General features: G+C 40.7%; 1 protein-coding gene and 1 pseudogene across 5 annotated transcripts in view; both read right to left on the reverse strand.

Moving 5' to 3' along the window:
- FKBP15 (FKBP prolyl isomerase family member 15) overlaps nt 1–13,580 on the reverse strand; it is an 80,752-nt gene that overhangs the window by 22,217 nt on the left and 44,955 nt on the right. For all 5 annotated transcript variants that reach the window (XM_020965443.2, XM_020965442.2, XM_020965445.2 and 2 more), the window contains 7 exons: nt 11,843–11,945; nt 10,778–10,884; nt 9,060–9,177; nt 6,500–6,609; nt 6,112–6,219; nt 1,259–1,353; nt 940–1,042 (listed from right to left, as the gene is read on the reverse strand). In XM_020965443.2, coding sequence (XP_020821102.1) covers nt 940–1,042; nt 1,259–1,353; nt 6,112–6,219; nt 6,500–6,609; nt 9,060–9,177; nt 10,778–10,884; nt 11,843–11,945 — 744 coding nt within the window. The remainder of the gene's footprint in view (nt 1–939; nt 1,043–1,258; nt 1,354–6,111; nt 6,220–6,499; nt 6,610–9,059; nt 9,178–10,777; nt 10,885–11,842; nt 11,946–13,580) is intronic.
- On the reverse strand, nt 3,134–6,094 carry LOC110193594 (dnaJ homolog subfamily A member 1-like; annotated as a pseudogene).

Genomic DNA, 13,580 nt, shown 5'->3' on the forward strand with positions numbered 1-13,580 from the left:
CATGTTAAGGCAATAATTAAAGACTATAACAACAACACTGACCTCATGAAAGAATCCTCAATCATGAAAGAGCAGAAGCCAGTAAATAAACTGTACAAGGTTTGACCTTGTGTGTGTGTCCATGCACAGTTATACGTTGTCCTTAGTGAATTTCCCATGAAAATAAAATGATCACAGACCATTTCTCCTCCACCATAACGTAATCTCTCCAAACCTAGCAGGTGAAAGGGCCAATATTTCTCAGCTAAAGATGTGCAGCCCAAGCAAAAAGTCTCCAATCTCATTGTTAATGACAGGAACATAAACAAACCTAGTCCTTAAAACCAGCCAGTCCCACCCAAAGCCCTAATCCTAGGCACTGCAGACCCTAATGGTATTTTTTGACTCTGACATTAGCACTCAGAGTCTGAAATCAGTTTCAATCTAATGCTTACAAAGCAGAGGCAGTGTGAGGGAGCAAGAGGAGTGCTACCCTCCTCTTCTCCCAGGATGGTGCTGAGATAAGAGCTATGAAAGCCCAAGGCACTACACAAAAAATCATGGAGTAGGAATGAAATGGAAGGGCTTCAGAAACACCTTTAAAGATGTAAACTCATTAGAATTAAACCTTAAGCCCCAGAGAGATGTCCTACTAAAAGTAAGTTGGGCTATGAAGATTATCAGAGGTTTATTGTTATTTTGTTTCTGCAGGATAACTGTTTCTACCAACCTGAGGTTTTTTAAGTCAATGTGCAAAAGTGATACACACACATACACACAACTTTAGTGAATTCAGAACATGTTAGCAGGTGAAAATGTGGGGAAAGTACCCAGGAATTACTTTGAAATAGGGACTGGGATCGTGTTGGCTCTACTGGAAAAATCTAGGGCTCTCTTTTTAAAAGGTCTTAGCTGTCTCCTGGCCCTCGGGGCTGCTCTTCCCGGTGCTCATGATTTTACCTTCTCCTGCTCAGCATGTAACACTCTTGCCTGCGTGTTTTCCGTGGCTGTTTGCAGGGTGCTATTTCTCTTCTCCATCAGCAGGTTATTCTGCTCCACATACCTATGAAATATAGGATTAGGTCCACAAACTGCACACACACAAAAGTCGAGCGGAGGGTCAGAGTGATCCTGAACAATGCCATACAATGGACAGGAGGCGTGAATGTTTGAAACCTCCTTGGTACAGACAGCTCTCTCATTGCTGTAAGCCAGCCTGTTTGGTGTGGACATTAAATAAATAGTGTTTATTTTTAGAGCCAGTTCACTGCACTATTACCTCTGACTGCGTTCAATCAGATCAGTAATCTTGTCATTTTGTTCTTCTATCCGATTTTTCTTCTCAAGGACCTCCTGCTTCAATTTTTCATTTTCCTAAGTTTGAAATATAGGGATAACTCTTTTACAAATAACAGCTTTAAGAGAATCAACATATTTAAGTCAGCAGAAGCTGGTCTTATTTAGACCATGTTTGGAGGCAAGAAGCAATCAGTACTCTCAGCCAAGCTATTTAGAACCCCCTGGAGAGAAGGTCTGTATTCAACTCCAGTAAACCAGCCCTCAAACCCCACTTCATCTTAAACAGACCACTTGATTTTTTCCAGAAGATTAAGAAAGGGAGTCTAGGGGAGACAGTCCTATGCAACACAAAAGGGAACTGGCACGAGGTCAGGTGTACATGACACCACCCTCTAGTTAACAACACCTGCTGGTATAATTCTTAGTCTAGGAAGACTAGCAGGGCTGAAGTCAGTTCCCAAGCCCCAGCCCAAAGCAAACTCTCCTCTGTCTTAGCTGCTGTGGCTCTCAATAGCTCTCCTTTTTTTTTTTTTTTGCTAGGCAATGGGGTTAAGTGACTTGCCCAGGGTCACACAGCTAGTAAGTGTCGAGTGTCTGGTCTGAGACTGGATTTGAACTCATGTCCTCCTGACTCCAGGGCCAGTGCTCTATCTACTGCGCCACCTAGCTACCCCCTCTTTTTTTTTTTCACATTCTACTGTACACTAAAATTATCTGTACACAGGTCTTGTGTCCTCCATAAGATTCTAAGTTTGTTAAGGGCAGGAATCATGTATTGTGTTCATCCCATTCATATTTACAGTTATGATTACTGTGTATTTCCCTCCATCCTGCGTTTCCTCTGTTTATTCTACTCTCTCTTCTCCTTTCACCCTGTCCCTCCTCAAAAGTCTTTTGCTTCTGACCATCACCTCCCCCCCAATTCACCTTTCCTTCTATCAGCACCCCTTCTCCTATTATCCCTCTTCCCTCTCACTTCCCTGTAAGGTAAGATACATTTCTATGCCTAACTCGGTACGTATGTTATTTCCTCTTTGAGCCAATTCTGGTGAGAGTAAGGTTCAAACATTGCCAGCAACCCCCTCCCCTACAAAAACTCTTTCACAAATCTTTAATGTGAGATAATTTACATCATTTTACCTCTCGCTTCCCCCTTCTCCCAGTGGATGCTTTTTTTCACCCCTTAATTTAATTTTTTTTGATATTATCCCAGTATATTCAATTCACACCCATGAGCTGTCTATGTATACTCTTTCTAGCCGCCTCCCAAAAGAAAAAATTCTTAGTAGTTACACAAGTATCATCTTCCCATGCAAGAATATAAATGGTTTAATCTTACTGAAAAATCCCTTATGATTTCTCTTTCCTGTTTAACTTTCAGTGGATTCTTTCCATTTCTATTTTACCCTCTGGTTCTAGGATATCAGGACAATTTTCCTTGATAATTTTTTGAAATATGATGTTTAGGCTCTTTTTTTGATCATGGCTTTGGATGATCATCCAATAATGCTTAAATTATCTCTACTTGATCTATTTTCCAGGTCAGTTGTTTTTCCAATGAGATATTTCACATTTTCTTCTATTTTTCATTCTTTTGATTTTGTCTGATTGTTTCTTGATGTCTTATGGAGTCATTAGCTTACATTTGCTCAATTCTAATTTTTAAGGAATTATTTTCTTCAGTGAGCTTTTGTATTTTCTTTTCCATTTGGCCAATTCTGCTTTTTTAAGGAGTTCTTCTCTTCGGGGGATTATTGTGCCTCTCTTAACACTTGGCCTAGTCTATTTTTTTAAGGTGTTAAAGTATTCAATAATTTTTTTTGTGCCTCCTTTACCAAGTTGTTCTTTCTTTCTCTTTTTTTTATATTACTGATTTTATTAACTTTTTAAAACACAACTATAGTTGAATATTACAACAAAAACAACAGCTAGTAGTGAGTAGTGTCAAGATGACTGTAGTCCTTCACTCATTCACTATTGCATACAAAAGCCAGCATTACAATGAAGAGCATTCACTGGCCCCCCCATTAAGAGGTTTGACACTGAACCCCACCTCTGGGATGATGCTCATCATCCTCATAAGCTTCTCCACTGTAATGGCTTTTTTTTTTTTTTAGGCAATTAGGGTTAAGTGACTTGCCCAGGGTCACACAGTTAGTAAAGGTCAAGTGTTTGGTCTGAGGTCACATTTGAACTTAGGTCTTCTGACTACAGGACCGCTGTTCTACCCACTGCGCTACCTCGCTGCCCCCAGCTTCTTCTTTCTTGAGATGGGTCAAAGTCCACCAGTTCTACCTGATCCATATCTTCAGTCTCCTCTATTCCTTTCTTTCAGGCAGTAATTCTTCCAACAAAGATAGCTTATCTGATGAAAGAAAGCCATTCTCTGGGAAATTTACCTTAAACTCAATTATCAGAATTCCTTTCTCATATCTTCATTCACACATTTGACATCTCCATGTTTAACAATCTGACCAGGATGAGAAGTAATGACGATAGTTCTATTATTAAGAGTTGTTATTGATTTCTGAAAGCCACACAATGCTTAAACCAACTGGATATCCACACATGTGAAAAGGTCCTCCCCTCATGTGTAAATATAGCATTGTCCTTCTGATCCAAAATAATGATAATACCTCCTGGCTCAAGTCCTGGCTCCAGGAATTCAAGGAATTCCTTCACCGTGGAATGTTATCTTCTGACCATCTTTCATGCCCTTGTCAGTATGAACCTCCAGAATCTTCTCTTGAACAATTTTCCTTCCATTACAGCTTTTACATCTATCTTTAGGTCTGATTCGTCCCCATGCCCTTGGCATTCCACGCAAACTGACTGAATTTGCTGAACCATTCCAGGTACTATCTGATGAGTTCTTATTTGCATTCCAGTACCTCTGCAGTTGGGACAGCATATTACAGCTCCTTTCTTACCACCCTGTCTGTCTTTCACATTTATCACAAATTACATTCTTTTGCAAAACCAGTTGTACCATTATATAAATCTTCTAAGGTCACCAACAACTGAGGAACATTTTAACTCTTGGTTCTCTTTCTTCCCTTTGAATTCTTCTGCTTCCTCCAAAAAACATATCAAAGAGATCCACTGGAGAACCAAAGCACCACCAGAACCACCCTCTTGGACGGCTTGTTCTCCACCTTTGTCACATAAATCTCTTTTCTTTGCATCAGAAAGCAATTCCCAAGTTTGAGAAATCTGCCTGAACTTTCCTTCTTCGTTTGGATTCTTATCTGGGTGATATTTTAAGGCTAGTTTTCTATATGCCTTTTTTAGTTCTTCCTGGGAGGCATTGGGTTTTACCCCCAAAACATCATAATAAGTAGTTTCCTTCACCATTTTTTATAGCCAGGGAGCTATGCTTGCAGTATGCCTGGTATCAAAATACCTGTCCAAGGTGGGGTGAGAGGGGACCGCCCAGGAGCTGGTTGGGGTGTTGGGGGATCGAGTGGAAGAAAGAGAAGATTGGGGGAAGAGGGCACGAGTTCTTGTGTGCAGAGTTCAGACAGCATTAGCTGCTACCCTCCACTTCTCACAGACTTTTCTGGAAAGTTCTGCTCTTTCTTGCATCACTTTCATTTCTTTTCCCCATTTTTCCTCTGCCTCTCTTATTTGATTTTGAAAATCCTTTTTTGAGCTCTTCCAGGGCCTGAGACCAATTGACTTTTTTCTCTGGAGCTTTGCATGTAGCTACTTTTAAATCTCATTATCTTCTTCTATGTTTTGTTCTTCCCTGTCAAGACAGTAATTTTCTATGGTCAGGTTCTTTTTTTTGATGTTTGCCCATTTTTCTAGCCTTTTTCTTGACTTTTAACTTTTTTTTAAAGGTGGGCTCTGCTCCCAGGGTAGAGGTGGCACCATCCTAAGCTTTTTTTGTGCTGTTGTGTTCAGAGCTAGTTCTGGGGGTTTGTAGGTTTCAGTTCTTCCAAGATGGTGTGATCTAAGGAGAGGTGCGGTCAATGTTCTCCTGGCTTGTGTTCTGGTCTCTAAGTGACCACAAGTACTATTTTCTACCCTGGAACCGTGACCAGGGTCCCTGTTCCTACTTGTCCTCCTCCTTGCCCTGGGACTGTGACCCAGAACCACGAATGGGCAATGCAACAGAATCATGTACACTGTGCCAGGCAGAAAGTCTCTTATAAGTTCTTTATGACCAGTTTTCTGACCCCCTTACTTTCTGTGGGCTAAGAGCTCCAGAAGCCACTGCAGCCACTGATTCAGTGGCCCCCCAAGACCTGCTGAGCCTTGCTGAGGCTCAGTCTGCAATGGTACAGCCTAGCCTGGACTATGCTCCACTCTCACCCTTGTGAGACAGACCTTGCCTGCCAATTTCTAAGTTGTCTTAGGCTAGAAAATTGTTTCACTCTGTCTTTTTGTTGGCCCTGCCACTCCAGAAATTGTTTGCAGGTGTTACTTTAATGTTCTTTGGAGGAGAATTTGGGAGCTCAGGAGAGTCCCTGCCATTACTACACCATCTTGGCTCTGCTCTCAGAGAACATGTTATTAAGTTTTGTATCCCTCACAGAACCTAGTACACAGTACCAGGTGAATGCATGTCTGAAAAAGTACTGAATTCACCTCTAGTAAGCAGAGGAAGAAGCAGCTTTGTTTGGGTTTTTTTTCCCCACTATATCTGTTGTGAGACTCTACTCTAACCCAGTTAAATCACTCTGGGCAAACTGTTTCTTTGTTTCACTCAACCCAAGTTGGTTTATACTTGCAGCCTATTTGTGTGTTGGAAGCATGAAAAACTGCTACATTTTCGGGAAATAGCCCTGGAAAGGAAGCACTTTATAAAAAAAGCAAGATCACCCTTACCTGAAGGATCCTTTGAATGTTGCTCATAATCATACTTGTTTCCATGCTGACTGATAAGCTAGGAAGGAGCAGAGAGTTGCTAGCATTGTACTTCTGTAATTCTTCCACCTTAAAAGGGATTATCAGAAGAGACTTCATTAAGAAGGATACAAGCTAAAATGATCTTCTAAGACCTGACAATCTAGATATCTAATCACTTTTACATGGCAATGATTGAGCAAGCTCTAAGTAAATATGTCCTAGCCAAACAAGAAAGAGTTTAGGTACACCATTACCAAGAACAGTCCTACTTCTCTGCAGATGCTGGAATCAGTAACATCTCAGGCCAGGTGGCACCACTTCTCTCTTCCCCCATGTTTTCTCCTATGCCCTCTGCAGAGTGACTCACCTTGGCAACAAGATGGTCCATTTTATCGGCCACTTTGCTCACTGCCATTCGGACTTCAGTGTTATGCTGCCGAGCTTCAGTCATGAGAAAGGAAGCAATATCAGCTGAGCCTAAAAACAGATATATTCCACAAATGAAACAGTTTAAACAGAAGATTTGGAGATCCTTTTGGAAAAGCAGGAGTACAAAAGGAGCTGGGGAAAGAGCAATGATGTCATTATTACTAACTGAGAACTATGTCTGTGACGTGATAGCCACAGAAGAACACAAGTGCTGCCAACTTCAGACTTCCATGGCAAACTCCTTTAGAGGATAAAATTAAACTGTTTTCTCCTTTCCCTGCATCCTTCTGGAACCATGAGCTACAAAACCCTTATCAAAAGACTTTGTGGGACATCTTTTACAACATGACTAATGTGGAAATATGTTTAATATGATCACACACGTATAGCCTATATCAGATTGCTTGTGGTCTTGGGGGAGGGGAGAGGGGAGAGGAGGAGAGAGAAAAAAAAATTAGAACTCAAAATCTCATAAAAGTGAATGCTGAAAACTATTTTTACATGTAATTGGAAAAAAATAAAATACTATTAAGCGGGGGGAAAAAAGGGAAAAAAAGATTTTATGAAACATATATACAAGGACTACAACAATGGAAATCAAGACAACACTAAAAGTCAACCAAACTCTGACAAAAGACAATGAGTAATGTTAGTACTAAATCACTAAAGTTAAAAAACAAATTCTATTATGTTAATAATGGCTACATAAAAAAGTGGAAACTCGTATAACTGTTTGGGGGAATGCATTCTTGTGTGTGGGTTGAGTGTTTATTGAGCAAAATCCGTTGTACTAAAATAAAATGTATAAATTGAAAAACATCAGAATACAGATTCTGTGGGATCTTTTTGTTCATTGCTATTAGTCAGTCCTAAACATTTATTAAGCACCTACTATATGCCAGGCACTACACTAAGCTCTGGGGATGTAAATATCCAAAAGAAAAGACAGTCTCTGCACTAGAGATGCTTACAGTATAACAGGGGAAGACAACACACTAAAGGGAGTAGAGAGACGACAGAGAAGTCCAAAACAGTGAAGTTGGGGAAATGAAGAGATGGTTCGCCTGGGCTCCCTCCTTAAATGGAAGTTTCGGCATTTCTGGTTCAATTACCTAGGTGATGCACTAAATAGAGCGCTGGGCCTGAAGTCAGAAAGATCTGCGTTCAAGTCCAAACTCAAACACTTACTAGCTGTGTGACTAACCCCTGATTGCCTCAGTCCCTCATCTGTAAAGTGGGGACACACTGGAGAAGGAAATGGTCAACCACTTCAGTATCTTTGACAAGAATACTCCATGAACAAAGTCCACAGGGTCACACAGAGTTGGACCCAACTGAATAAACGAACAAAAAGAAGCTTTCAATTGAGAAAGCACTTGGTAAACAAAGCAAACGTCCATCAGTTGGAAAATGGCTTACAAGTGGTTGTATGTGAAAGGAAGATAGTATCAATGCATCTTAAGAACTCAGAAAAACTCACATGAACTAACACAGAGTAACACAGGCAGAAGCAAAAGAACAATTTACACAGCATGGTAATAACGTAAAAGAAAGCAACGACCAAAGACAGGAGAACTCTGTGCTCAGTGTAAAAACCAAAGCCCTTTCCAGAACTGACAGTGAAAGATCGTTTCCTCCTCAGCAGAGGAGTGGTAGACCATGCAAACAAGCGTGAGCATTTTCACAGTGTGCCAAGCGGTTCACGTGGCACACTGATCCTCACAACAATCATGTGAAGTAGGTGCTATTATCATCTCCATGTTATGGGTGAGGGAAACCGAGGCTGACAGAGATGAAATAACTTGTCCAAAGTCACAGCCTACAAACGTCTGAGAAAGGATCTGAACTCAGGTCTTTCTGACTGCAGGTCTGATGCTCTCTCCACTGCCCACCCAGCTGACCCTAGGCTCAGAAATGTGGCACACGTTGTTCAAGATGGCCAATGTATTCATTTTGTGGTTTATTTACACTTCTTTGTTCCAAAGAAGGGTTCCACAGGGTGTCGATGGGAAATAATAATAACATTTTTAAAAGGATCAATTAATTTTAAGTGATTGAACAGAAAGCCATCAACATTCAAATATTTTACTTGGCAATTTTGCTCCCAGTTTTATATATACATCACAGTAATTTTGGGAGTAGGGAGAAAAAGAGAGACAGAGAACAAATGAAGAGAGGCTGAAAAAATGTTGGGAATAAAGTAGTCACGGTCAAGGAAATGTAAATTTCTCTTTTCATATCCTGAGATTGAAAAGCAGAAACAAAGGAGCAGCTGGGTGGTGCAGTGGATAGAGCTCCAGCCTTGGAGTCAGGAGGATCTGAGTTCCAATCTGGCCTCAGACACATAACACTTATTAGCTATGTGACCCTAGACAAGTCACTTAACCCCAATGCCTAGCCAAAAAAAACAAAAAGAAGAAAAGAAAAGTAGAAACAACAACGAGTCAGAGAAGAAGAACAAGAAAAAAATCATGGAGTCTGGGGTTTTTTGACCTTACCTTGAAAATGAGGAGTCTGAGAAAGTGGTCCTGGATACATGGGTCCTACAGGTTGTAGCTGGGAAGTGATTGGGGTAGCATTCTGGTGATAGGTACAGGCCTGCATCCCTGCATAGGGCTAAGAAAACTCAGAGTTATATGTGCATTTTGAAAATAACTAATTGCCTCCTTTCAGTCTTGCTCACAATTATCTGACATCCTAATGGTGATGACAAGTACAGATAAAACATACACAACATAAATACAGTCCCAAAAGTCTTAGTGCAGTTCTAATCAATACTCTATAAAGTGAACAAGTGCAAATACATACAAAGTAGTTAAATACAAGCTAGTTTGGAAGGGATGGGGAGAATTAGGAAAAGCCTCATGCAGAAGATGGTTCTTGAGTAGCACCTTAAAGGGAAGAGAGGGCCTCTATGAGGTGGAAGTGGGGAAGGCATGCGTCCCAAGCATGAGAAACTGCCATCATGTAAAGCCACAGAGAAAGAGATAAAGTGTTGTGAATGAGGAACACAGAAAAGGGCAATCCACCTAAGGGCAGAGAACAGGAAATGAGTAATGAGGTTGGAAAGATAGGTTGGGGTCATGTTATGAAATGCTTTAAAAGCTAAACAGAGGAATTTATTTTTATCCGAAAGGATAATCTGAAGCCACTACAGGGGGATGAGTCGAGGACTCACAAGGTCAGATTTGTGTTTAAGGAAAACTATTTTGGCAAGAGAGTCTTTTTTCGATAGGAATGTGTTAACACTTGAGGCAAGGAGACCAAATAGGAGGATTCTGCAACAATCTAAACAAGGAATGATGAGGGCTTGAACTAAGGTGGTGGCTGTGAGAGTGGAGAGAATGGACGAGATAGCTGGACTGTGACATGAGGCCATTACTGCTGTGAGTCTGACATTTCAGAGCTGGATGAGAGCATCAACATTTGGAGCTTGATTAGAGCAGAAGCCGAGAGCATGTCTCCTTTGCTGAGTAGTTCTAAATAGGAAAATTGTAATCCTGCTAAGAAAGAGAGAGAGATTCTTCAATATCTTCCTAGCTCTCTTATAATATGTTTTAATTAACTTTTAAAAAATGATTAAGTTGTGTCTGTAAGTGTATTTGGGTAAAGGCAGAATTATTGACTAAGATCCCAAATGAAATCTGTCAGTTTGCAAAGTGGCAGATCTGCCTTTCCACACTGGCTCCTCTTCATATCAAGAGGCTGATGCAGAATCTCCATCAGATACAGAGCATCCCAGTAAACATAGAATGGTTGGTTTCAGGTTACTACCCCTTTTCCTTTTCTAAGCTACTCCACTGCCTACCCCCAAGTCAGGCAATGTCACAAGAAGCTGATGACAGCCCCCTAAGTTGTTGGGCATTCTTAACTCTGCAAGAGGGATGAGGATGATAGTTCCCAGAAATCTCTCTTGAAGAGGCCCCTTTTCAAAAGGTACCTCAGAAGCACAGAGCATGCCAAGTGGACCTTGTATGCTAAGCCAGCCTAATTTGCCATCATTCTGCCAGTCTACACTGGGGGCCTTTGCTGTTTGCTGGGCAAGAAAAAAATCCAAGAGCACTGACACATAGTCCTCAACTGGAAACAAATTCAACCACCTACCTTTTGGTTAAGAAAGTATTACAGAGTGATCAACAAAGGCAAAGACAGATTTAACCAGAACATAATTAAAATTATCAAAAAATTCCTAATGCATCTTTATCAATGTTAATACCTGAAAGGACTGGGAATTTCCAGGCAGATTGGAGTGAGACTGGATAGCTGCAACTGGCATTAAGGCAGCAGAGGGCACTTGGATCCCAGGGACTGATTGCTGAGATGCTAAAATAAAACAAGATTTTAATTTTTTTTTAAATTTCATTTATTTTGATTTATCAATAATCACTTCCATATGCTTTTGAGTTGAAAATTTTTCTCCCCCTTCCTCCCCCTGATAGCGCATAATCTGATATAGGCTTTACATTTACATACCCATTAAACATATTTTCACATTAGTGAAGCTGTTAAGTAAAAATTAAAATCAATAGGAGGAACCGTCAGAAAGATGAAACAAAACTCAACAGAAGGTAAAAATAAGTGATAGTGATTCAACTTCCACAGTTCTTTCTTTGGATGTGGACAGCATTTTCCATCCTGAGGCCTCTGGAGATGTCTTAGATCCTCGTAATGCTGACAAGGGTTCAGTTTAACAATCTTAGTCATTGCATAACGTGGCTGTTATTGTGTACAAAGTCCTCTTGGTTCTGCTCACTTCACTCAGCATCAGACCATATACGTCTTTCCAGGTTTTTCTGAAGTCAGCCTGCTCATCATTTCTTATAGCACAATAGTATTCCATTAAATTCATATACCACAACTTGCTCAGTCATTCCCCAATTGATGGGCACAAGATTTTAATTTTTATCCATCTCTTTGGTGCATAGGTGGATACTGAAGTTTGACCGGCAGCCTGTGTACTATCATAAAACTGTTTATATGCCCATCCTCTCAAACCCTGCAGTTCTGCTGCAAGTCCCTACAATTGGATAGGACAACAAAGTTGGGTGTTGTTATATGCAAGACACTCAGCCCTAAGATAGTGTCAACTATCTGGGAGATAATTCAGCTAAGTGGAGGTTTCTAGCACTGTGGAAGTTATGTAACTTATTAAGTTGTGAAAAGGAAGTGAACGGAGCCACTGAGTTTCCTTTTTAAGCCATTCTCAAGGAATAAAACTGACATGACTACAAAAGTTTTATTGATCCAATTCACACACTCCAAAGGTACACAGATCTCTTACTTGGTGATGTCCTTGGCTTCGGTGGTACAAGGGCTGGTTCAGGAGAGGGATGGATGGATGCAGTCATCATGTGCTGACCTGTTCCTCGCAGGGCATTCAGGTCCTAAAGGAGGCACATAAGGCTTAGTTATTCAGGAGGGAGGAGGGGACAAAAAAATATTCACACTGCATGGGATCCTCCTACAAGTAGAATCACACCCTCTCCTACACAAGGTGTCCCAAAACTCTTAGTGTTATTTTAAGCTTTCTTAAAAGCAAGTCCTGTAGACAGATAACAGAAAGGAAGGCTAGCCAAAAAGAAGTCTATGGGAGTTAAGCTCATGGGATGTAAAGCACTTATCAGGACAGTTGAGAACTTCCACATGCTGACCACATCTAATTCTCAGTAAACCCAAGCAAAATTTTAAAGATTACAAATTGCTGGGGACAGCTAGGTGGCGCAGTAGATAGAGCACTGGCCCTGGATTCATGAGAACATGAGTTCAAATCCAGCCTCAGACACATAACACTTACTAGCTGTGTGACCCTGGGCAAGTCACTTAACCCCATTGCCTAGCCAAAAAGGAAAAAGATTACAAATTGCTGATCTTCATTCACACTAATTATTTGTTTTTGCTGTATCTAATTAGGATAACCTTGTCCAAATCAGCAGGTAGCCATCTATGTCGACCGAAATAGTTTGTTCCTACAGAATAAGGGTAAGCAATTATGTAGCACTGCTCCCCTTCCCCCCAAAGCATCCTCGGGTACTCGGTGAATATTAGAGAATGACCATATTTCATCATGACTCTTTAGGATGATAGTTATGTTTTTCCTTTAATAAGAGCTAGGCTGATCTCTAACAACTGCATTGGGAGCAGTAGTTGTGATCTTATCTTATAAGATCAATAATCAATAATATCTTATTACACCTCTATTGGTGACAGACCCACTTGGGACAGTGGTTTGATGGAAAAAGATGTGGAAAAGGGAAATGTTTATTAAACAGCTTTAAGATGACACATTTTAGCATGGAGCTGAGAGGCAGAGCTGACATGCCAGATTATAAGAATCAGGGTCCAAAATGTTGATAGGTTTGAACAATAGATGAAATCTGATAAGATGAAATTTAATAAGATTAAGTGTAAAGTCCTATCCACGAATTCAAAGAGTGGAATGCACAGGTACATGACTAGGAGGGACTAAGACAAACAACATATCTAGGGACTAGAAACTCAGTGTGATTCAACAGAGTGACCTGGAAAGCCAATGTAAACTAAGACCACATGAGGATAAGAATATTGTATATCTCAAAGGAAGCAACAGTGCTGTCATGCTAGAGCTGACGTAGGCAGATCACATCTTGAGCATTTTGTTTGGATCTGTGTGCCATGTTCTACAAAGGACAGTGAAAAACTGGAGTGTGTCCAGGGGAGGGTAACCATGACGGTAAAGGGACTGAAGACCTACATTATGATGGCCAGATGGAAGAGGGATGTTTAGCCTAGAGAAGAGAACATGGGAAACATGATGGCTATCTAAGTATTTGAAAGGCTTTACATTTTAAAAGAGAGATTAACCTGGTTCTGCTTAGCTCCAGCAAAAAGAACAAGGAGGAATGGATGTAGGGAAGTAGATTTCAGCTCCATGTAAGGAATAATCTCCTAAAAATCAGAGCTATCCAAAAGTAGAATGAGATAGAGAAGTAGGTTCACTATCACCAGAGGGTCTTCGAGTAGACGATACTGTTGGCTGTTGT

The sequence above is a fragment of the Phascolarctos cinereus genome, unplaced genomic scaffold (genome assembly GCF_003287225.1).
Source record: "Phascolarctos cinereus isolate Bilbo 61053 unplaced genomic scaffold, phaCin_HiC Scaffold_2;HRSCAF=192, whole genome shotgun sequence".
Classification (NCBI taxonomy): domain Eukaryota; kingdom Metazoa; phylum Chordata; class Mammalia; order Diprotodontia; family Phascolarctidae; genus Phascolarctos; species Phascolarctos cinereus.